Source organism: Malania oleifera, chromosome 4, assembly GCF_029873635.1.
Source record: "Malania oleifera isolate guangnan ecotype guangnan chromosome 4, ASM2987363v1, whole genome shotgun sequence".
NCBI classification, from domain to species: domain Eukaryota; kingdom Viridiplantae; phylum Streptophyta; class Magnoliopsida; order Santalales; family Ximeniaceae; genus Malania; species Malania oleifera.
Window position 1 is genome coordinate 95,814,524 of NC_080420.1, and position 25,070 is coordinate 95,839,593.

Below are 25,070 nucleotides of genomic sequence, written 5' to 3' on the forward strand. Positions count from 1 at the left end.
TTCTAAAAGATTCCCTTTCTTGGATAATTGAAGATTCCCTTTCTAAAAGATCCAGTTCTCCTGCAGGGATGTCCTCTGGTGGAGCGAGACAGTTAGGAACAAGCTGGATAACTTTAAGGCCATAAGGAGTATTGTTAAAACCATAGAGAAATTGAATCAAAGGCTCCTTGTATCTTGGCCTAGCTTGGTGAGGTCATGAACTGTTTCCCATATGAAGACAGAATTGTGGGACCATATTAGGTTCTTATGGGATTTGTAGAAGTAGGGCCTATGTAAAATGAACACACAATGAACTCTTGAGGCTTCTTCTGAAGTTAATTTCAAGATGTTCTGGTTTCCCATTAATTCGATCAATTTTTTTCTCCATGGCAGCAGAGGGTCGAACCGTTGTAAAAGGATCCAATGGAGAGAGTCTTGATTAGTTGGCTTGTACAAATGTTCATACATCTCTTGTAGGGGGAAAATGATTGCATGCACCTGCAAAACTGAAACACACCAGATATACCATAAAATATTAGGATCAAAAAATGAGGTCAAACTAAGGAAATAAGGATTAAGGAAGGGGAAGGGTTTTGAAAGGTTAGATAAATGATGTTTAATCAGGGCGGCATATGTAGGAACATGGGCTTGGGCAAAGCTATTGATCTGGCTTGTGGTGAGGGTTTGGCCTGAAAGGGGACTGAGGAGTTCAGGAGGATAGGTCATTTCTTTTGTGGCAGAGAGGTGAAAAACTTCTTCTGGTGAAGCCATCAAGATTAAAGGTATGGCTTTCTTGGCAAGGATAAAGAGGGATGATTGTTCCGTCCTACTAAGCATATCTATCAAGATATTATGTTTTCCTTTTTTATGTTTCATCGTGAAATCATATCTGGAAAACTAGTCTTTTAGATGAAGTATTTAAGGATCTAGGAGAGCTTTGTTCTGGAATTCAAGTGCTTTTGGAAATCTAGAATTATCCATCTCGATTGTGAAATGTCTAGTTCTGACATGAAAATCGAATTTCTGGATTCCGTATCTTACAACAAGGATTTCTTTGTAGACCATGTGATAATGCTTTTGTGAAGGTTTGAATTCTCCACTGGCATGTCCAAAGTAATTTCTTCTGCTATCCTTTTTTTTTTAGCAATAATGCCCCTTAGAAGTGATCACTTGCATAAGTTTGCAGGACAAGATTTCCAATTGATGGGATTGTGAGAGGTGGTGGATTTTGTGCAACCTTTTTGAGGTGCTTGACAGCATTAGTTTGATCTGCACCCCACGGTGGTGGATCCTTTTTCAAGAGTTTGGACTACTGACTAGTGAAATTGCTCACATGGGGAATAAAGTCTTTGATGAAGTTAATAATACCAAGGAACAATTGAATTTGCTTTTTTGAAAGATATTCATCTGGGAAGTGCAATAATTCTTCAAATTCCAAGGCAAATTTCCAAAGATGATTTGAAGCAGCTTATTCCTTTAGAATGGATTACTAGTTATGAACAACTTCATCAGCAAAAAGAACCTATCCATATTTTAGAAGCTAAGTTTGAAAGATGTTCTAATGGAAAGGTAAAGACGGTGTTCAAATCACCACAAACTCCTTCGTCGAGCACTCCTATATTTCAGAAGCTAAGCAGCTTATTGCCGAAGAATTATTGCGCTTTCCAGATGAATATCTTTCAAAAAAGAAAATTCAATAGTTCCTTGGCATTATTAACTTCATCAGAGACTTTATTCCCCATGTGAGCAATTTCACTTGCCAGTTGTCCAAACTCTTGAAAAAGGATCCACCGCCGTGGGTTCCAGATCAAACTAATGCTGTCAAGCACCTTAAAAAGGCTGCACAAAATCCACCACCTCTTACAATCCCATGAACCAGGAATCTTGTCCTGCAAACTGATGCAAGTGATCACTTCTGAGGGTCATTATTGCTTGAAGAAAAGGATAGCAAAAGAAATTACTGTGGACATGCTAGTGGAGAATTCAAACCTTCACAAGAGCATTATCACATGGTCTACAAAGAAATCCTTGTCGTAAGATACGGGATCTAGAAATTCGATTTTCATGTCAGAAATAGACATTTCACAATTGAGATGGATAATTCCAGCTTTCCAAAAGCACTTGAATTCCGGAACAAAACTCTCCCAGATCCTCAAATACTTCGTCTGAAAGACTGGTTTTCTTGATATGATTTCACGGTGAAACATATAAAAGGAAAATACAATATCTTGACAGATATGCTCAGTAGGCCAGAACAATCATCCCTCTTTATCCTTGCCAAGAAATTCATACCTTTAATCTTGATGACTTCACCAGAAGAAGTTTTTCACCTCTTTCCCACAAAAGAAATGACCTATCCTCTTGAACTCCTCGGTCCCCTTTCAGGCCAAACCCTCACCACCAGCCAGATCAATAGCTTTGCCCAAGCCCATGTTCCTACATATGCTGCCCTGATCAAACATCATTTATCTGACCTTTCAAAACCCTTCCTTAACTCTTATTTCCTTAGTCCGACCTCATTTTCTGATCCTTATATTTTATGGTATATCTAGTGTGTTTCAGTTTTTCCGGTGCATGCAATCATTTTCCCCCTACAAGAGATGTATGAACATTTGTACAAGCCAACCAATCAAGACTTTCTCCTTTGGATCCTTTTACAATGGTTCGACTCTCTGCCGTCTTGCAGAAAAAAATTGATTGAATTAATGGGAAACTAGAACATGTGGAAATTAACTTCAGAAGAAGCTTCGAGAGTTCATTGTGTGTTCATTTTACATAGGCCCTACTTCGACAATTCCCATAAGAATCTAATATGGTCCCACAATTCCGTCTTCGTATGGGAAACAGTTCATGACCTCACCAAGCTATGGCCAAGATACAAGGAGCCTTTGATTCAATTTCTCTATGGTCTTAACAATACTCCTTATGGCCCTGAAGTTATCCAGCTTGTTCCTAACTGTCTCGCTCCACCAGAGGACATCCCTACAGGAGAACTATTTCAGGATTCCTAGGATCCTATGGAAATTTATGAGTACGACGGCTCTCCACCCACTTATTACCATCCGTGTATGGAGAAATTACTGATGAGGACTATATCAATCTCAACTTATCTCCTTCACACCACATGTAGACCCAGCATTGTCGAGACTTTGGTCACTTTATTAAAGTTGCTTTGGGTCATGTCATTGCTTTATGTCATGTAAAAGTTTGTGTCAAGTCACTTTATTAAAGTTGCTTTGGGTCATGTCACTGCTTTATGTCATGTAAAAGTTTGTGTCAGGTCACTTTATGAAAATTGCTTTAGTCCTGTCATGGTAAGTCATGTAATAATTATGAGCTTCCATATGTATAAATAGGGGGTTGCTTTCCCATTTGAGGCAACACCAGAAGAAAAACCTATCTAAAGATTTCCCTCTTCTTCCATGGCATCCTAGATTTTAAAGTTCCTGAAAACTGTTGCTTGAAAGGCTTTTATATCCACCTTTATGAACTTGTAAAAAGGTTTCGAGTATGCTCTGTGCTTGCCTCTCTAGGAGGATCCTGCACATCAGAAAGATTATACAGTCCCCTCTTGTCTTGATTTTGACACCACTGTGGCTTGAAGTATCTGGTGCGCTTTGGGGTCGGCTGGAGGCGAAAAATGGCTGATTGGTGTCTCTATTTTAGACCTTGGGGCTCCCGAACCTGTGTAATCACCTTGTGTCTCTATTTTGGACTTTGAGGCTCCCGACCCTGTGTGGTATCAGAGCCATCTAACCAGAGGAGAATGCTGCAGTATGAGAAGCAAGGCCATAATTCAAGTTGAAGGAATTGGGGATTTTTTGAAGTTATTGAATTTTTTATTTTTATAATGTCTTGGTATTTTTAATAGAATTTAATTAGATCCTCTCATTCTATTCCAGCCCTTGTCCCCTCTATCACGACTCAACCTTGAAGCTTGAGTTGTTAGGATATGGACTCACGATATGTATGACAACTCTTAGGGTTAAAATTTTGAATCTTATTTATAGCAAAACAAGAAAATAAAATAAAATAGCAGAAGCATAAATGAACTTTTGTAGTCTTAATTATATAGTATAAAAATTTCTAGAGTGACATATGAAGTTTTTAACGTGTAGTTGATTTAGTTACATATATTTTTCATTTTATGTCTATCATTAGTGCCAATTGCAACTATCTTCTAAAATTTATCTTTCTTATTTGTTGCACTTGTGAGGTCTATAATCCTTGACACAGTTCAGGAGAATGATTTGTTCATTTGTGTTAACTCTTTACCTGGCATCTTTTTTTGGCATGTAGGAAATACTTTGCAATTTATGCGGATACTTGTTTCGCAAATTTTGGTGATAGAGTAAAGAATTGGGTTACATTGAATGAGCCTCTTCAAACAGCGGTGAATGGATATGCTACTGGGGTATTTGCTCCTGGAAGATCTGACCATTCGTCAACAGAACCTTATTTGGCTGGACACCACCAAATCCTCGCCCATGCGGCAGCTGTTTCCATATATAGAAATAAATATAAGGTATATTTTTGTATTTTTTCTATATAGTTTCTTAAGATTTTCACCTTAAGAATGAACAGATGATGTGTCTAATTTTAATTCTTTTACATATTTCTATCAAATTTTTTTGCAGTGAATTGCCTATTTGCTTAGAGCAGAAAGTAAAGTTGACCTCATGCATGGTTTTGGATTGAACAACCTTTTTTTTTTTTTTTTCCTATTTCTTATTTTTTTTCTACATAGGTTCAATCGAGAGTCTGTAAAGCCATATCATAATATCATATTTTATCTTAAGATTTTACAAATTATTATAGTAGTGAAAATTCATAAACAAATCTTGTAATGCCTAGCCTCAAAACTCAAATGAGATATTTTTTGAATTCTCGGATGAAGGAAACAGATAAAATTTTTCTTGTTTATTTAATTTTCTTTAGGTGGTTAATTCATCATCGGTGTACCTCTTTCTTCTCTCAGATCTGAAATTTCTTTCTTTATATTTTTTCCTTTTTCTTCTATTTGTTGCTTTTGATTTTTTCTCTTTTTATTATTATTTAAATTTCCTCTCTTTTTCTTGTCGACACTTTCTTTTCTGTCCCCATTCTTTTCCAACATATGCCAAGAAAGCTCTACCTTCTCTTGTTAGACCAACAATTAGGAAGGTCAAAAGCGAAAAGCAACCGTATATGGGTGACATAAATGCCGGCATGGTAGATCACCTCCCCCTTACTTATTTCTGTACTCCCTGAAAAATCTCTGTTTTGGATAGAATAGATGATTGTCTTGTCGCCATAAAAGGAGTCATCTCTTGGGTTTCACTTTCCCCGATAATTACATTAACCATCCTTGTCGTTTACTTTGATTACAACTTATTGTTCATTCTTTCTCCCTCTTAACTAATTTTTTTGTTTAAAAAAAATTTACCTTTCTTTCTCACTCTTTCAGATGTTATAATTGCATAGAATGTTGTAGTGTCAAGTGTGTTAGCATTGTAAGGCCGTAGGCTCGGCCTTCCTACTCGGTGCATTTGTGACTTTATTTATCTGCTACTTGGCCCCCGCCTCTTGTACTCACATGAGAAATCAAATTCTGGCAGGAATTATTGCCAACGGGCTTCCTTGTGGGATAACTTTGGCTATGTAAAGAAATGACTAATAGTCAAGTTATTCGTTTCCATCACAAACTTTGACCCTAGTTGATAATGCCACCACATGTGAAGATAATGACAGCATCTCTTTCTCTTGAGCTGTGTACTTCCGCTTAGCTTCATTAAGCTTACGACTCTCGTACACAACAAGATGCAATCCTGTAACATGATTCCACCATGGGCATAATCTGATGCATCTATCTTTAGCACAAACGACTTCGTGATGTTTGTAAGAACAAGTACCGTATCTTCCATTATAGCTTCTTTTAAGGTGTTAAAGGCTCCCTCACACTCCTTTATTCAGTTCCACCTATTACCCTTCTTTATCAAATCTGTCAACGCAGCATTTCTCCTTGAGTACTTCTCCACGAACTTACGATAGCAATTGGCAAGTCCAAGAGTGGAACACATCTCCTTCATTGTCGTTGAGATCTTCTAATCTTGAATAGCTCTCACCTTCTCCATTTCCATTTGGATATGACCTTGTTCAACTGTGCCCGAGGAATTTGATGCTCATTTGAGCAAAAGAGCACTTTTCTCTCTTCACATAAAGATTGTTCTCCTTCAACCTATTGAACACCTTCTATAAATGCTCTCTAGATTAGCATTGTAGATGACTTGTTATCAACGTACATCACAACAAACTTGTCAAGGTATCATAAAACACTTGAAGCATGAACGTGCACAATATTGTTGTTGCATTTGTCAATCTGAAGGGCATCAAGGATTCAAAAAGCTTCTATTGCGTCATGCAAGTAGTCTGTGACTCATCACCATCTGCTATCCTCACCTGATAGTAGTCTGACCGCAAGTCAAGTTTAAGTTTCGTAAAGTACTTGACATGACTTAGCTGATCAAAGAAACTAGCAATCAATGGAATGGGATGCTTGTTACACATAGTCACTGTCACATGTCCTGCCCACTATCTAAGCTTCATAATCATTTGCTTGGGTACTCCAAGAGTAGGTTGAGCTATGGAGTTCACCACTTTCATACGTCTTGAATCCTTCACCAAGTTAATTTGAGTCTATGCTTCCGCCTATGATATTCACAATATCGCAGTGCTATTTCGATTGATCTGATCTACAATCATTAACCTTTTAGCTTGGGTAGCTTTCGGTTCTTTTATCTGCTTCTCCAATACGTTGAGTAACTGAATTGGACCCATCCTCATGGTTTACTCTTCATCCTCATCCTATCCTAGTGGCCCCTTCCCAATGGAAGCATGCAGGTATTGAGTGATGAGTTGTGAAGGCAATCAGCAATCTGTGAGGGCCTTGACATAAAAGGCATGCCAATTTACCCTTACCACTGGTTGTGTTGAAAGTTCGAGACGGTGAAGCTTCCTTAGAAGATGATGCCTTGGTGTCGCTTTTCCACTTTTGGGTTTGCTCCTTTTGAAAGACTTTCCACTATTCCCACTCAACATGCCACTCTCTTTGAACATTGTGGAACTCTATCCAACATAGTCAGTTAAGCGTCCCGTGGCAACCTGCGTTGTAGACAAGTTTTGTACTCTTGAAGTTCTGCTCTTGCCGATGGTTTCAAACTCCTCATGATATAGAACAACTTATCTTTTTCTGCTATGTCCCAAATATCCAACATCAAGGCAAAGTATTGTTTAACATACTCCCTAACTACACGAGCGGGCTTAAGATCTCATAGCTTGCACCAAGCGTTTTACTCAACATTTTCAGGAAATAATTGGGCTTGAGCTTTGTCTTCAAGTCAGCCCAACTATTAGTAACCCATGTTGATTTTGTATTTCATCCTACTCAATACACCACCACAGCTTAGCGTCACCACTCAAGTACATTGTTACCATGGATACTTTTGCCTCCTCTGATTCAGTCCTTATGCATGAAAGTATTGCTCTAGTCAAACAAAAAAGTTTTCCAATTCCTTTGCATCACAAGGACCCCCATGTGTTCGGGGTTCTGCCACCCTTTTTCTTCCACATTCTACCATTGTAGGGTTAAGATTCCCAGCAGTGCGAACCATCAAGTTCATATTGGCAATAATATCTCCCATCTATATTAGTAAGGCTTCTGTTGTAGTGTGGAAGTTCTTTGACAATTCCAACAAAATACCCTGTTGATGTTTTTGCTCCAATGCAACAACACATCCAGCAAGTCTGGCCATCTCCACAGCCACATGGTTTGTTGTCTTAGCCTGCTCCTATAGTGCCTCAATTCTCTTAGTATTGATTGGCATGGTCTCTTGTGATGCTTCACAGCATCCCACAATATAAAGGCAATTGAATTCACGAAGCAATTAAACAAGCACTGATACTAACTATCATATGTTGTATACTTCACACCTTGTGAAGGGCCGTGTAAGCACTAGATATAGCACTCTTGCTTAAATGGTCAGCCGAAAGTATACCGTGGGTGGTTAAACCACAAGACATATTCACAACCATCAAGTCTAAAGTAAGTGTAAGCAATAAACAAACTTAAAAGCAAATGAGAGTCACATGGTAAACTATATAGCAACACAATTCATTATCAACACCTGCATAGGCAACATGTGTTTAGTACGTTTACAAAAAAAAATTAGTGAGTTTTACAATGATTGATGAACATTCACACCCCTTAAAGAGCTTTCTATGTTATTCTAGCTTTAGCACTAGGAAACATAAAGCTGACAAAGGAGTCCAACTCCCATTTTACACTAAAGCATTATCCTACTTGAGGAATAAAACAGACATTGCTATTTACATGATGGTTACCCATCCCATGTATATAAGACAAGTGATCATAGGCAAACATAATGATTTGAACAAGCTTGGCTCATGACACTACCCCTTATGCATTAATAATAAAAAAACATGAAAGACAAAAACATCCCTACTCATATGGAAGATCTCAAATTTTGATTTCGTCTAAAATTTCAAAGCTCCAAAAGTACGGAAATTTTGATGTCAATTTCAATTTTGATTTGAACAAACAGTGGAAAATAGCACTAAAGCATGGAATTCTTTTTATGAAACTTTAGAAATGGTTAATAGACATTAATGTAAGTTTTAAGGACTAACATATTGCAAATTAAATATATCTATGTTGTGCATGAGGTGCAATAGTTGTAAAATCATATATTTATGAAACATATTTATAATATAATGTGTATTAATTTATTCGTAATATAATGTATATTAAACATATTTGGCTAATATAAATGAAATTAAAAAATTAATTGAATTTTATTTATTACACAAATAAAGATAATTTAGACATGAATTGTCAAATAAAATGTTCTTGTAAGTTTAATTTTTCATTTAATTTCGAAAGTCTTTATAATAATGTTTTGTTTTAAAAAAAAAGATAAATTAAAAGAGAAATTTCACTTTGCTTCCAAGTCTCACATTTGAATTCTAAGGAAATTTCATTCTATAGTCAAAATTTTGGCAAGTTTTGCTAAAATTTCGATATTTTCATAAATTTTAGATGATTCTTTGAAATTTTGACGGAAATTGTGCAAGACAAAAATTGTTTGGCATTTCGATTTCAAGGTTGATGGCAAGTGGAAATTTTGATAAAAATTTCGACAATTTCATGGAAACTTAAGGCCACTCATACCACATAATAACTAAATAACATATTCTCTTCTAACACTACCCCTCAAGCTAGAGATGTATAAATATTACCTGATCCCAACTTGTTACAACCATAAGACATGGCAAGCTTAATAATATCTTCATAAAAGCATCACATAAATAATCCATAGATTTCATGAATGGAGCCCTCACAACCTTGAACCTTCTTCAACATAGCATCCCTCACAAAATGACAACTGACTAGTTGATTCTCACAAAACTATTATTGGTTTTGTAACTAAAAATCCATCTTTGTCATAAGAGACTTTAGCCACATAAGCTCACTCATAGTATGTTGATGACCATAATTGGCCTAATGTAACCTACATACTTAATCATCCTCCCCTCCCGGCACCCTAAGCAACATACCTCGGAAGTTGCTCCATGTATACCTATTCCTGTAAATCTCTGTGCAAAGAAGGCATCCTCCACATCTAACTTGAATAAAGGCCAATCAAAATTAACTAGCAATGAGATCAATATGCAAATAGTATTTAGTTGAGCAACAAGAGAGAAAGATCCACCAAGTCCCATCTCCCTCGAATGGTCAAGGCATCCATTTCTATGTCCATTGCATTCTTCTACGAATGCATAGCAAGTGCTTCAACATGTGAGGAAAGGATAGAACAAGAGAAAATAAACAAGGCAAAAGAATGCATAGGACTAAAGAACTAAATCATAATGAGCAACATGATAAGCAACTAAAGACTACTAAGTACATGTTTGGATACCTTTGCAGTGAGCAATTGGCAAATCCAATTCATGCTAGGATGGACCTCCAAAGGTGAAATAGTGGAAAGGAGGTGGCTACATAGGGATAGTGATGTTCGCACATACTTTCTGTTGTTTATAAACCCTCAAATTGCTTCTCTTAGTTAATAACTAAAGGATTTAGAAGAGGAAAAAAAAAATTTCTCTAGAGGGATAAGGCTAGGAATAAGAGGATCAACACTGAAGGGGGAAATAGAAATCATCAATACACTCAAAAAAATTTGTCCAAGCAAGACCAAACACTAGATAAATGAGGTGTCCCCTAAACAAAATTAACATTTGCACTAACATATTTCCTATTATTATGAGGATCATAACATCTGTATCCTTTTTGAGTTCTTGAGTATCCAACAAAGACACATTTAACAGCATGAGGAGCTTGGCTTGACCAATAGGTGGAACATGAACAAAAGATGTGCACCTAAGGACACAAGGAACAATAGAAAAGATGGATGCTTTTGGGAACACAAGTTAAGAGGGAGTTTTCCCCTTAGAATACTTGAGCCCGCATCTTATAAAGAAAGAGAATTTGGAAGTCCGTCTAAAAGGTTTTAGGAACATGCATATAAAAGAGAATTGACCTTGCCATGTTAAGAAAATGTATAATTTTAGTCTTTTTACTTTCAGCTGCTCCATTTTGCTAGGGTATATACACATGAATCCCTTTTACCAAGCAAAAAGACTGAATATCATTTTGAACAAATTCAAGTGCATTGTCACATAAATTTTTTTGAATATTAATGACAAACTAACTTTTTATTTCCTGGTAGAAGTCAGTAAATAATTTAAGAAATTGAGGTCAAGTCTTTTAACAAATACATCCAGGTTATATGCAAAAAAATATCCACAAAGGACATAGAAGACTAATGACCAATCAAATTCTGGACTCCATAGACCCCAAGTATTTGAATGAATAAGAGAAAACAATGATTTACTATGAGACTTAACTCTCGGTGGAAAAGATGCTCTAATATACTGTCCTAGTTGATACACAAGACTCAAATTGAGAAATAGACATGAGCATGGGAAAACCTTGTTTCAGTTGGTGAAAGGAGTAAGCATGCCACGGATCCAAAGAAACATCATGAGTAGAAATTGCAGAAATCATATGACAAGAATTGGATCTACCACCTCCACCACCATCAAAATAGCAAAAGCCTTCCTTCTCAAACTCTCCACCAATCATTTTCTTTGACCTTGAATAACTCTGAAGGAGGTTTTTGATGTTGTTGCTTGTATTTTTGGGTTCGGATTCAGTAATGGATATATAGGAAAGAAGGTCACAGAACAGTTATGAGATATAGTTAATTGACTGTGATAACAAGTTCTAGGGAAATTTAGGAGCATATAACACAAAGGAAAAAAGGAATAGAAGGAAACAAAAGAATATTGCCACAGCTAGAAGCAAGTGTAACCAAACCATTAATAACCTTAAGAGTTTAAAGTATGGGTTTCAAAGACCGAAATAAATTTAAGACTACACACTAGAATCAATAACCTAGGTTTGGAGAACAAAGAGGAAAGAAGCCCGGCTATGCCTAAATGTGCTACTGTAGCACTAGATATAGAAGACTGAGTTTGGAGTTGTTGAACCAAGTTGTCAAGATTGGTATGTTCCTCTGGGGATATGATATATGATATACTCTACTCACAGTGGACTGGTCAGGTGCACTTGAGTCTCTACAGTAGAATCACTCTTGGAAAGAGACTTGTGCAAGTGCAAACTCCTCCTAGTACACTACCTCTGCCACCATTGCCATCCAAACTCTGCCCTTGCCCTCGTGACATGTCCACTACCATCGTTAAGAGGCAGTGCTAACCAGGGCTGAACTGTCACAAGAAGAAGCTTGGGAATAAGGCAGAGCGCCATATTTGGTGATGAGTTGGATTCTAGCATATGCTTCATTCATGGGTGGTATAGGTTCACTGGAAAGAATCTGACGCAGATGGGTTGAGTCTTGGCAGCCAAGAACTCTGCCTTTTGCCTCTTAATCATCTCAACATTGGAATTAGTTGGTGATAGATTTAAAGTTCTTCCCATATGTCATATACCCTTCAAATTGCTATAACACTCTCGTTAATAGACCTACCTTTTTGTTGGTATTTGAAAAACTGCTCATACATGTAAAAAATACGTGTTTGATTTTTATATTGTAAGAAGCTTTCAAGAAGATCATCTCGAAGGTGCAGGCATCATGACTGGCAGCAACTAGAAGCGAGTAATGGCAAGAACAGGAAATAGAGTCATTTTAACAACAATCGTGACCATCAGAAACTGATACAAGATTGGAATCAGTCGATCACAAATGCATGCAGCTTCGAAACAGCATCATCATGCCACAACCAGTCAATGAACAGAAGAAGTATAGCAGGATACTAAAAACAGAGTATAATTAACTTCACATTAGCAAACAGACACTCAAAGCATCCTACCAAGGATGCTGCACAGCCTAACCAAGACGAAAAATTTCTGTAAACAACTCTCAAAACAACCAGAAAATTGGCTTTAAAATTCATTAGGGGAAGAAAAGAGGGGAAAAAAAGAGAGAAGAAAAACAGTCTCTGAAAACAACTCAGATAAATCAGACTTAGAGGAGATTAACACTCTCATACCATGTTTTAAAGTTAGAGATGGAGGATTGATGAAGATAACAAAAAAAAAGAAGATAAAAAAAAGAGGCAGCAATTTCCTGGAGCATACATACAGCTCCAGGTTGCCCCTTATATGTTTATAATGAAAACACATGAAAGATAAAAATGCCCCTGCTCAAACCACATACTAAACTAGCATATTCTCTTCTAACAAATTTCAATTGCATGGGAAATTTGTTTTTTTGCGAATTTTCGAAAAATAATTTGTTGAAAGTTCATGATTTCAATAAATTTTGGATGATACATGGAAATTTCGACTGAAATTTACTGGCATTTTGATTTCAAGAGTGGTGGAAAGAAGAACTTTCAACCATTTCATGAAATTAAAGATCATGGGAGATAGAGAATGTTTGGAAGAGTAGAAGAGGGTAATCAATTTTAAGCATGCGGAGTAAAGAGGGGAATGGTTCACTAGGGAGAGGATGTTGAGCTGTGTGGCCATACATTATCCGAAAGGGATTGTGAATTCTTGAAAATTTGGGAATGTGTGGACAGTATGATTTGGGTTGAACAATGGTATAAGGGAAGGGTGTCGAAGATGATGCTCTCAGATCTATATTTCTGTAGCATTTTTTCCATTGATCACTTGGTAAAAAAACAGGAAGATATACCCAAGTGCATCAGCTATGGTGAGTTGGCTTATCATTCACTTGCACCTTGCTGGCTTGCCTGCAGGATGTAGTGCCTTCTCCTTGCTGGAGTTCAGTGGGTTTATGCTAGAACACTTTTCAACTTATTAGTGGAAGGTTGCAGAGAGTTGATTGATCATGCACTTTCGCAATGCTGGCTTGCCTGCAAAATTAAAAAATATATATATAATAGAGGAGGCAGCCTTTCTGTCTTCTATGAAGCTGATGGGTGAAAGATACAATAGATCTGCTGCTGCACATGGTATGGTTTTAAATAGTCGTAACAGTAGCTTAGCATAATGGTAACAGGTGTAGCAGAAGCGGGAGTAGCGGATGTTACATGGATGGGAAGCAGGTGTAACAGCCATGAATTTTTTTTTCAACCATACACAATCTTATGCATATTTATAGGTATATTTCCATGTTTTAAGCTGTTAATCCCTTAAAAAGAGTTTGTGTATTTTGGGTCCTTTAGTTCAAGTTACCGATGTTGTGCAGTAATACCCACAAATTTTATATTTGTTTAAACCCTTGTGGACAGGAAAATTATATATTTTTCCACTTTTTCATTAATCATGTGTTGAATAATCGAGTAAAATGGAAGATCCAACCTCAATGATGGGTCTCTCCCTCTATTATAATATATGTCAAGTACAATACCAATGACCAATAATACCCTTACCAACTCGCACTTACTAACATAATTAACACATACTAATAATCCTAAATGACCAAATAACCATTAACACTCCCCCTTAAGCTAGGAGCATATGATATATATGTGCCTAGATTGTTACAAAAAAATTTGACACAAGCACCTCCCAAGGCTTTGTTCACTCATTGAAGACCGGGTTGGAGGCAATATGAATAGCAGCTTGATTATACACATCAATCCGATAGGCTGAGAATGGGGAAAACCTAGTTCTTCAAACACATTGTTCAACCAAACAAGTTCACTCGTAGTGTGAGCCATAGCCCCATATTCCGACTCAGCACTTTGACCTAGCCATCATAGTTTGTATCTTACTTTTCCAAGAAACCAAATTACCACTAGCAAAGATATAATGCCTAGTTGTGGATCTTTGATCGAAAGGCAACTCAAACCCAATCTAGATCTATGTAGCCCTAAATATGAGTGTGACCCCAATCCTGTTATTAGAGACCTCTCCCTAGTGCACCTTTGAGATATCCCAAAAAGTGAATTACTGTATCCAATTGACTTTTCTCGGGGAATCGAGAAACTGACTCACACCACTTGTTGCAAAAGATATATCTAGTCAAGTGATTGTGAGATAATTCAACTTCCCAAGTCTTTGGTACCATCTTGGATTAGGCAACAAATCACCCATATTTGGCATTAACTTATTATTGAGATCCATGGGTCTCATCTAAAAGATCAAGAACGTACTTCCTTTGTGACAAGATAGTTCCTGTACTAGATCTCGATACTTCTATACCCAAGAAGTACTTCAATGGTCCCAAGTCCTTGTTTTGAAACTTACTTTGTAGGAAAATCTTTAGGTTTTGGATGCCTTGTTCATGGTCACCAATGATCAATGTCATTCACATACCCAATGACCAAAATCCCGCTGGATGGAGTATGACTATAAAAAACATACTAATCTATTGCACATGATTAGAGGGGAAACTCAAGTACTAAAACACTAAATCAGCCAAACCATCGTCTAGGAAATATCTTCTTTTTTTTTTATAGGAACAAAAATTCATTAGATAAAGAAAGAATATAACATTAGGGGAGAAGACATCTCCTTAACGAAATATGAGAATCACCAGAAAAAAAAATGGAAAACACAAAAAAAAAAAAAAATAGCAAACTCAAATCAGCACGCCCTTAGAAGTGACTTCCAATCTCGCTGAACATCTGTTAAGCACATCCCCTTAAAATTTCTGTTGTCCACATTAAAAGAAGCCATAAAAAGCACTTTCTCCACACCAACCAATATGGATCTTCTTCCTTGAAAAAATATGTGGATTACTTTTTTCCCACAAGCCCAACAACACTGCAAATAAAGCACAATTCCATAACGCAAAACCTTCCTTCCTCCTACCAAACCACGGAAAAAATATTGCCAAGAACTCCTCCATTGTTCTCGAGCAAACCTAACTTTCTCCAAAATAAATAGATAACCTATTCCAAACCTTCCGTGCAAAATCGCAATGCAATAAAAGATGAGAGACAAATTCTAAACAATCCAAACAAAGCATACAAATATCAAGGATAGAGCCTTTAAAGGTCTCCTCATTTGCAATAAGTCATTAGTATTTATTCTATTGAGCAGAACCAACCAAAGAAAAGCTTTGATTTTATAGGGGATTTTGACCTTCTAGACTACTTTGTAGAGTGGGAAGGAATGATTAGTACTAACCAAGAATTAAAGAAAGATTTCCACAAAAAAACTCTCGAGTAATCCAACAACCAAGAACGATTATCATCCTCGGACGACATCCTACAGTTGTTTAACATAACCAACAAAGAAGATAATTCAATAGTTCCCCTATCATTTAAGGCTCTCCTAAATAAAAGAAGAGATGGGATCATTTTGCCCTGAGCTCAAACAGAATAAGCGAGGAAAAAAGGTGGTCAAAACAACTTTCCCCAACCATATATATTTCCAAAAATGAATGTTACAACCCTTACCCATCACAAATTTGGTATGGGAATAAAGAGAGAATAAATATGGTAAATAGCTTTCCACGGGCTTCCCAAAGAACATCTAAAACCTAAATTAGTATCCCACCTTTCCTTGTCAAGACCAAATTTACTTTCAATAACTTTACACCACAAAGATGAAACCTCTAATGAGAACTGCCAAAGTTATTTGGCCAAAAAAGTCGTGTTCTTGGACACCAAATTTCTAAGACCCCAACTACCCTCTTTCTTAGTCCTACACACCATTTCCCAATTCACTAAGTGATCCTTAAAGCCCCCTACCCCTAGCCACAGAGAATCTCTCACAATTCTCTCAATCTTACAAACAACTCCCATTGGGATTTTAAAAATAAACAGAAAATACAATGGAATACTAGAAATACAAGCCTGAATTAGAGTAATCCTCCCTCCCAGAGAAAAAAAAGGGCTCCCTTATACCCATCTAATTGCTTAGACACTCTCCACCACTGGATCCCAGAAACTAGCTACTCTAGGATTGCCCCCCAAAGGAACCTCTAAATAGGGCCTCGACTACCTCAACTCTACACGCCCCACTTCCAATGATAGTTCCCTAACACTCTCTAGGAGATTGTTTTAATCCATATAATGATTTCTTAAGATGAAACTTTGACCCTAAGTGACAAACCCAGGTGGCTACTCCATATAGACCTCCTTTTGAAGATCACCATATGGGAAAGCATTCTTCACATATAACTGCTGTAGAAGCTAATGAAAAGTATTGGCTGAGGAGATAAATAATTGTGCTGAGGCAAATTGAGCAACCGGAGAGAATGTTTTTAAATAATCTAAACCGTACACCTAAGTATATCCCTAAACGACAAGGTGGGTCTTTAGACAAGTCACGAAGCCATCAAGATTGACTTTAAAGTTGTACACCCAGTGACAACCAACCATAGACTTATTAGGAGGAAGAGGTATCAAATCTCAAGTGTCATTATCATGTGGTGCATGCAGCTCTTCAGCCATTGCAATCCTCCACCCAAAAGAGGATAGGACTTCAAAAATAGATTTTGGAAGAGTAACGGAAGATAGAGTACTAACAAAACAGTAATACGAGGGAGAGAAGAAACCATTGCAAACAAAATTAAAGATTGGATGTTGGGTACAAGTGCGTTTACCTTTCGAACAGCTATAGGAGAATCAATATCATGGGAAATAAGATCATTAGACGAGGGAACTAGAGGCACAATAGTAGAAGCTGGAAGAGGTTCTCCTCCCTTGAGTCACCATTAAGGGTGAGCATTTGGTCGATTCGGTTAATTAACTGAATTAATCAAAAATTTTCGATTAAAAAATCTCATTAACCGAACTCAACTGAAATTCCATATTTAACCGAACTCAAAACTGACAGCCAAATTTCGGTTAAATATTTTAATATATATAAAATATAGATTTTTAATGTATATATATATATATATAATATAAATAATATATATAATTTTAATATATATATAAAAAATAAATAAAACTTTAGTGCATATGTATATATATAATATTTTAATATATAATATATATAATTATTTATTATTAATTTATACTATTCTGTTAATTCGGTTAATTGAATTAACTGAACCGAAAATCGAAATTCAACAAAAATGAAAACCTAATTGAACCAACCAAATTTACTTGGTTAATTCAGTTTTAACCAAATTATGCTCACCCTTTGTCACCATGTGTATACTTGCAAATTGGGATGATCCAAGCAACAAGGACTAAAATTGGATGAAGATGTAGGAGGATTAAGCACATGTAATAGGTTACAATCAGGAAAGCAAGCCAGAGGAAGGGACTTATCAAGATCAGCAAAACTCAAGGAATTAGAGTAGTATGGTGTAGACTCAAAAAAGGTGAGATCAGCAGAGACAAAGAATTGATGTAAAGTTGGGCTATAACATTGATATCCCTTTTGAGTATAGGAATAATCTAGAAAAATACATTTGATAGCACAAGGATCCAACTTTTATGTTCTTGGAATTAACTAATGGACAGAGGATACACAGCCAAATGTACAAGGAGGAAAGGAGAATAAAAGAGCCTTGGGGAAGATAATTGAATTTGGGATTTTACCACCAACGACAGAGAATGACATTGTATTGATGAGGGAGCAAGTTGTGAGCACAACATCACTTAAAAAAATTTTGGGGACATTCATTTGATACAATATGGTATAAGTGACTTCAAGAATTGTCTGTTTTTCCGCTCTCTAACTTCATTTTTAATGGATTGTGGGTGCAAGAGGACTGATGGATCATACCAAAAATTAATTAGATAGGTAGTGAATTGGGTATTGAAGTACTCCTTAGCATTATCGCTACGAAGTATCCTGACTGGCGTATCAAACTGTCTTTATTTGAGAACAAAAGGCACGAAAAATATTGAACAACTTAGAACAATCTTTCATTAAATACAACCAACTCAACCTAGAGTAGTCATCAACAAATGTGACATAGTACCGAAACCCCTACTTCGACATGACACGACTAAGACCCTAAACATAATAATGAACTAGCATAAAAGAACTAACCGCCCGTTTGTCAACCCAAGAAGCAAAGGGAACACGATGATGTTTTCCCAATTCTCAAGACCCGCACTCAAGATTAGACATAGAACTCAAGGTAGGAATGAGTTGTTTCAACTTGACCAAGGTGACAATGGATTTAAAGTGGTGTAGCAGCAGTTGTGCAGGCCATGGGAGAAGTGAGCAATTCAAAGTAGTAAAGTCTAGAAGCCTCACGTTCCATGCAAATTCTCTTATTTCAGATCCTGAATAACCACAGAATCAAGAAGGAAGGTTACAGGACAATTTAGTGTCTTTGTACGCTTACTAACTGACATGAGATTGAAAGGGATTCAGGAATGTATAAAAAAGAAGAAAGAGAGATGTAAGGAGTAGGATTTACTGTTTCTATCCCCTTAACCACAATAGTAGAGCCATCAACAAAGGTAACTTGAGGTAGATTTTAGGATATTGAACGGTGGAAAAGAAGTTGGTTGCACATATCTTATGGTCATTGGCAGCAAGGACTAGTGGGAGAGATACCAGATGATATACAGACTGTAGGATTACCTTGCTGGGCAAAAGATGTGATGAGATGCTTGTTGAGATGATTGATGCTGTAGAAATCTTGAAATCCCCTCCTCTGATATAGCCACAGTACACGGTTAACTCAAACAAGTTACTAACGAGGGAACCATACTTCTAGGATTTGCAAACTCTATCCCAACATGCACAAACTTACACCAATCATAACAAGATTAATTGCTAGAACAATCGCAACAACCACGAACAAGGTGGCACACCATGGAGTCATGAATAAGTTAGTACGAGGCTGCCACAGCACCAAGAAACATAGGCACAGCCACAAATAAAAAGCAATGCTACACCGAGACAGCCACGAACAAGGTGAACCACTGAAACTATGATGGACAAGGCCCCAACAAACTGATATAACGCTGCTACAGCCTGACAAAAAACATCTTATGATCACTGCCACTGCTCCAAGAGACTCTCCAATGGTCTATGGAAGGAATCAAAACAGTCTGGAGCGAAAAATCAGAAAAAGGTGGTCAGAAACTCTCTTACGCACTGGCACATGGGGTCGGTACTGCCTCAGTCGGCTGTCATGTGGGGGTGCATGGAGAACTTTCTGATGATGGGATTTTGCAGGGTTTTAGTTCAGAGGGTTTTATCTTTGGCTATGTGGTTGGTTTTGTGAAATATTAAAGGGTTGTAGTGGCTTTGAGAAGGGCAGCAACAGTATTTTTCTGGTGATGGATGAGTTTTGGTTTGGTGGTAGGGTTTAGGTTGGATCATCTCGGATGCCATGTTGAACAATTGGGTTCAATGGAAGACCTAGCCTCAATTATAGGTCTTGCCCTCTATTTATAATATATATCAAGTACAATACCAATGACCATAATACCCTTACTAACTCACACTTACTAACATAACTCTTAACACATACTAATAATGCTAAATGATCAAACAGCCATTAACAATATGTATGATAATTTAATTAATAAAAAAAATACATTTTACACTACATTAATCTAGTAGGCACATAGGACACACAAATAGTACAATAAATTAAACAAGTTCTATTATCTTTTTTGTTAATGTAATAAAAAAATCTAATATTAGTCCAGCAAGTTATATTGTATAAATATGGCCTATGCTTTAAATTATAATATATAATCATAAAATTTATCATTAAATAAATAAATAAATAACTAACAACTTGAACACAACAAAAACTAGAAAAGAAAAGAAGGTTGAAGTTGAAAAATATAGAAATGAAATATCTAATTGTTAATATTATCAAAATAAATATTTCTTTAACAAGGTAGTGTTCATATCAAATCGTTATGCATCTCTTATGAATATTAAGAAAAATAATAATATTTGTTGTACTAACATCCTCGTGATAATTTTCTACCCCTCTCTTCACATAGCTTATCAAGAAAGGTTTATGAAAGGGAACAAAAGGAAGATAAGAAGACAAAGTTTAAAAAATAAAATAAAATAAAAAAATTGCCATAACAATCCTGAGGCAGTTTGTGGCCGTACGATCACTACGACTGTGATTTTTCTTCCCACTAAATTTATCAGTGTATAGAAGTAAAATCATTATGTAACAGTCATGACCGCTATTTAAAACTATGGCCTATGTTTAGGCTTAAATTTCTCTTACTCTGCACTTTAATTAATTGGCTGTTCTCACCCAAGTCCTTGGCTTCATGGATAAGCTTTAGATTGACTTGATTTTCTGCCTCTCTCTCTTTCTATATATATATATCTAATATTATGAAGGGAATTCTCCCTTTGGTGGCATCTTTCAAAAATGTCAAATTTATCCCTATAAGTCTATAACTACCAATGATTATTCCAAAATACCCCTATAATTATCTACAGCTATTTAAAAAATTTTAAAAATAAAAAATTTTGGAGTACGCACATAGTGTGTGCCCATGGCTAGTATGTATAATATATATATATATATATATATATATTAATCAATTATTTTTTGATATTACTCTTGTCATTATTATTTCTTCAATCATCTCACACTTGGACCCTGCATGACATCTTTATTCCCTATATGCCAGGGCTGTTATGGTCTTCATTCATGTTACCAAGTGGTTGACTAAGGACTGAATTTTTTATCTTTTTGTCGTGGTTTTTTTGTGCACCAGGAAAAGCAAGGGGGACAAATAGGCTTGGTAGTAGATTGTGAATGGGCTGAAGCATTTTCAGATAAAATTAAAGATTTAAATGCTGCATCGAGGCGTCTTGACTATCAGCTTGGATGGTATTGCTTTTACAATTAATAAATGCTCCCTGCGCACTCTTCCGAGCTAATTGATTTTCACCGATAACTTCATGTAGTTTACCAATACATCCTTTTCATGGCAATGCCTTGGACGAGTAGACAGAATATTTTATGCAATTATTATTTGTACGAAAAAGAAGGCAATCAAAATGACTGTTAGTTATTAGTGAAACAACGAAAAATAACAAACAGATAATAGAGAGAGAGCAGTGCCTTTCGGAAGAGCGGAAAAAATGTTCTTTAAAACCATCCTACTTCAAATTTAGAAACGAAAAGGAAACCATCCCACTTCAAAAAAAGTGTCCTTAGAAACCAGCCTCTTTAAGAAGAAACAGTAGAAAGGCAATATGTTCTTTAGAAACCATCCCACTTTTTAGAAACTAGTCTCTTTAAGAGTTTGCAAAACAACATCATTTGACTATTAAGTAATAAACCAATCAAGAAAGAGTTTTTTTTTTTTTTTTTTAAATTAGCAATAGAAAAGTATCATTATAGATTAAGAATGTACAACTAGGAGAATAAGACATCCCCTTAGCAAAGTTTGGCTTTGGGCTGTGAGGAGATGTCTCGTGTCTTACTCGCTTAACCTTCCAGTAATTTTTTGAATTAAATTTGGACCAAGTATTTGATTTTCTCCAAGTTACCCCAACACACTAGTGATCTACATGGTCTCCATATAAAGCTTCACAGGTGCCATATTTATACTTGATTGGAAACTGTTGTTATAGGGAAATTCTACTAACTTGTAGATGTTCACTCCAACTCCCTTGGAAGTCTAGACTGCAAGCCCTTAGCATATCCTCTAAGATTTGAATTACCTTCTCAAATAGGCCATCTGTTTCAGTATGATAGGCAGTACTAAATTTTAATTGCGTGCCCATGGCCTTTTAGAAACTTTGCCAAAATTGAGATGTAAATCTTGGATCTCTATAAGAGAGATAATGGACAGTGGAAGCTGATGTAGCCATACAATTTCTTTCACATACAAACAACTCAGCTTCCAAGTAAATATAGAACCATGATGGGTAAAAAGTGAGCGTATTTCATCAGTCTATCTACAATAACTCATATAGTATCATGACCTAAGGTAGTCCTTGGAAAACTTGAAACAAAATTCATCATTACCTCTTTCTATTTCCATTGTGCTACGGGTAATGGTTGTAAATTGTAATAAACCCTCTAGATTTTCTCGTTCAGCTTACACTTGTTGACAAGTCAAAAATTTTGTTTCAAATTCTCTCACATCCTTTTTCATACCTATCTGCCAAAATTGCCTTTTTAAATCTCTTTACATCTTTGTGCTACTAGGTTAGATAGTGTATCTAGAACAATGTGCTTCCTACAAGACTTCCTCTTCCAAATTATGTCAAACACAAAGCCTTCCCAAATAAAGTAATAGCCCTCCATCAGAAGATTTCTCCACTCTTCAGATTGTGTACCTTCTTGTATACTTATCAAAACTTTTTGAGATTGAGTGTCCTGCTCTTGTCCTTTATAATTCACACCAACAAAGTTGGTTGTGACCTTAAACTATATACACAAACCTTATCTACTTGAAGGGTCATCTACAAGTTAAAAGAATCTACTCTTTCCAACATTTTCTAGGTTTAGATTTCAAATTTACCAATGTATGCCAAGACTTCCTGCTTGGTGCATCTGCCACAACATTTTCCTTACCTTGGATGATAATGGAGTTCAGAGTCATACATTGATCCATGAAGATTGCAGGTGCATTGGTAACCCCAAATGATAACACTAGAAATTCATAATGCCCATACTGTATATGGAATGTCATTTTGGAATGTCTGATTTCCAAACCCTCAGTTGATAATGACTTGATCATAAATCAAACTTTGAAAAATATTGAGATACTGCCAATTGATCAAATAGTTCATCAATTTTTGGAAGTGGATACCGATTCTTGATAGTGATCTAATACAACTCCCTGTAATCAATGCATAATCTCAAAGATCCATCATGTTTCTTAGCAAACAATATAGGTGCACGCTATGGTGGTACACTAGGTTGAATGAATCTCTTGTTGAGGAGATCTTGCAATTGCACCCTAGGAAGCACTAACACCAACACGGGACATGGATACAACACGATACTGACATAGCAGTATAGAAATTTTTCGAAGAAATGAGGATATAGCGCGATAAGGATATGTTAATAAGTATAAAATATACATTTAGGCATGCTTTTCTTTCAGATATGACTAATATTTGGAAATTTTGACTTAAAATGAAATATTAGCACAACTTGTGCAAAATTATCAATTACACATTTTACAAACTACACTCATACAATCATCAACTACATTCATATTATCGAATATTGGTTGAACAAAAAAAAAGTACAGGGAAGGACTAATGGTGGGCAATGGGCATCGCTCATCAAGAATTTAGAAAACAAGAAAAAATAATAGCAAAGGGTGAAAAAATGGTGATAACTTTACGGCCCTTGGGGGGGGAGGGGGGAATTTGGGGGCTAGGAGGTCAAACAGTGCTTTACAAGGCTAGTGTAGTAGTGCTAGGGCTCCAAACTCCAACCACTCCAATGTCAAAGAACCTGACTCTTAATCGCTTGACCTAATATTTTTGGGTTTTGCTAACATAATTAAGAGGGCAACAAAGTAGCATTTCGGTGCAAGAAGTGTCGTGAAGGTGTCTTTGTCATTTCATGAAGTGTCTTAGCCGTATCTAAAAATTAAAAGAAATTAATTAATTTTATGTGTTGGATTAGTGTTATGGACTGTTGGGCAAATATTGGTAACCAACACATGTTGGACACCAACACTTCAGGCTTCCAAAAGTGTCTGTGTTTCCTAGGTTGCACCTTTTTAGTTCAGCTGGAGCCATTCTATATGGGGCAATTGATATATGTTTCATCCCTGATACCAAATTGATGGTAAACTCAATCTCCTGTTTGGAGGCAGCCCTTGTAAATCGTTTGAAAAACATCTTTAAATTCATTAGCTATGGGCAAAGAAGTTCGGTTCTCATCAATTTGTGTACTTTCCTTCACTACTGCTACTACAAACCCCACACACTTGCCAAAATTCCACTGAATCACAAGCAACCCAAATATCAAACATGAGAGTTTCTTAGTTTGGTTTCTAGATGGAAATGGTCGTTTCATTTGGATCTTTGAGTTCTAATTTATTTTGGGAACAATCAACAAGTGTGTGGTAACTGATAAGTTGATAATAATTCCAATCCTAGGATTTCGTCATAATCCACAAGATCCGTGATTAGTGAGTCAATGGAGAAGTTATGTTCATCAATTTGTAAAATGCAATTCCAGCATATCTTATTAAGCAACACACAAAACACGGCTCAAGTGTTATGATTCTAAACACAACATATTAGCAAAGAGTGCAGATATATAGGAGTTGGTAGAACCAAAATCAAATAAAACTCTTGCCCAAGTGTTGTGTAAAAGAATCATACCTTCCACCATAGCATTACTCACTTCATCATTTGGCTGGTCTCCATATGATGTCTAGAGTGGGATGGTACAATGTTATAATTGCTCCCTTGCACTTCATCTCTACTTCCTTGCCTTTTCCTTTATACGAAGCTTCAACTTTTGACAAATTTACAAGAGTATCCAGCTGGTTTGGTTGTACTAAAGATCGAAGAAAACTTGAATCGAGGAAAGGATATGGTTGATATGCTCGAGAACAAGGATTCAGTGGAAAGAAATGCGGAGGCATCATGTACATAAACAATTTATAAGTTCTAAACCTCTCATGGATGTGAATTTTTACCT

The 25,070-nt window shown here is 36.4% G+C and overlaps 1 protein-coding gene across 2 annotated transcripts in view; it reads left to right on the forward strand.

Annotated features, from left to right (window-relative positions):
* Window positions 1–25,070, forward strand: part of LOC131152739 (beta-glucosidase 42) — a 109,331-nt gene that overhangs the window by 67,126 nt on the left and 17,135 nt on the right. For both annotated transcript variants that reach the window (XM_058104592.1, XM_058104593.1), the window contains exons 7-8: window positions 4,279–4,504; window positions 21,160–21,275. In XM_058104592.1, the coding sequence (XP_057960575.1) occupies window positions 4,279–4,504; window positions 21,160–21,275 (342 nt within the window). The remainder of the gene's footprint in view (window positions 1–4,278; window positions 4,505–21,159; window positions 21,276–25,070) is intronic.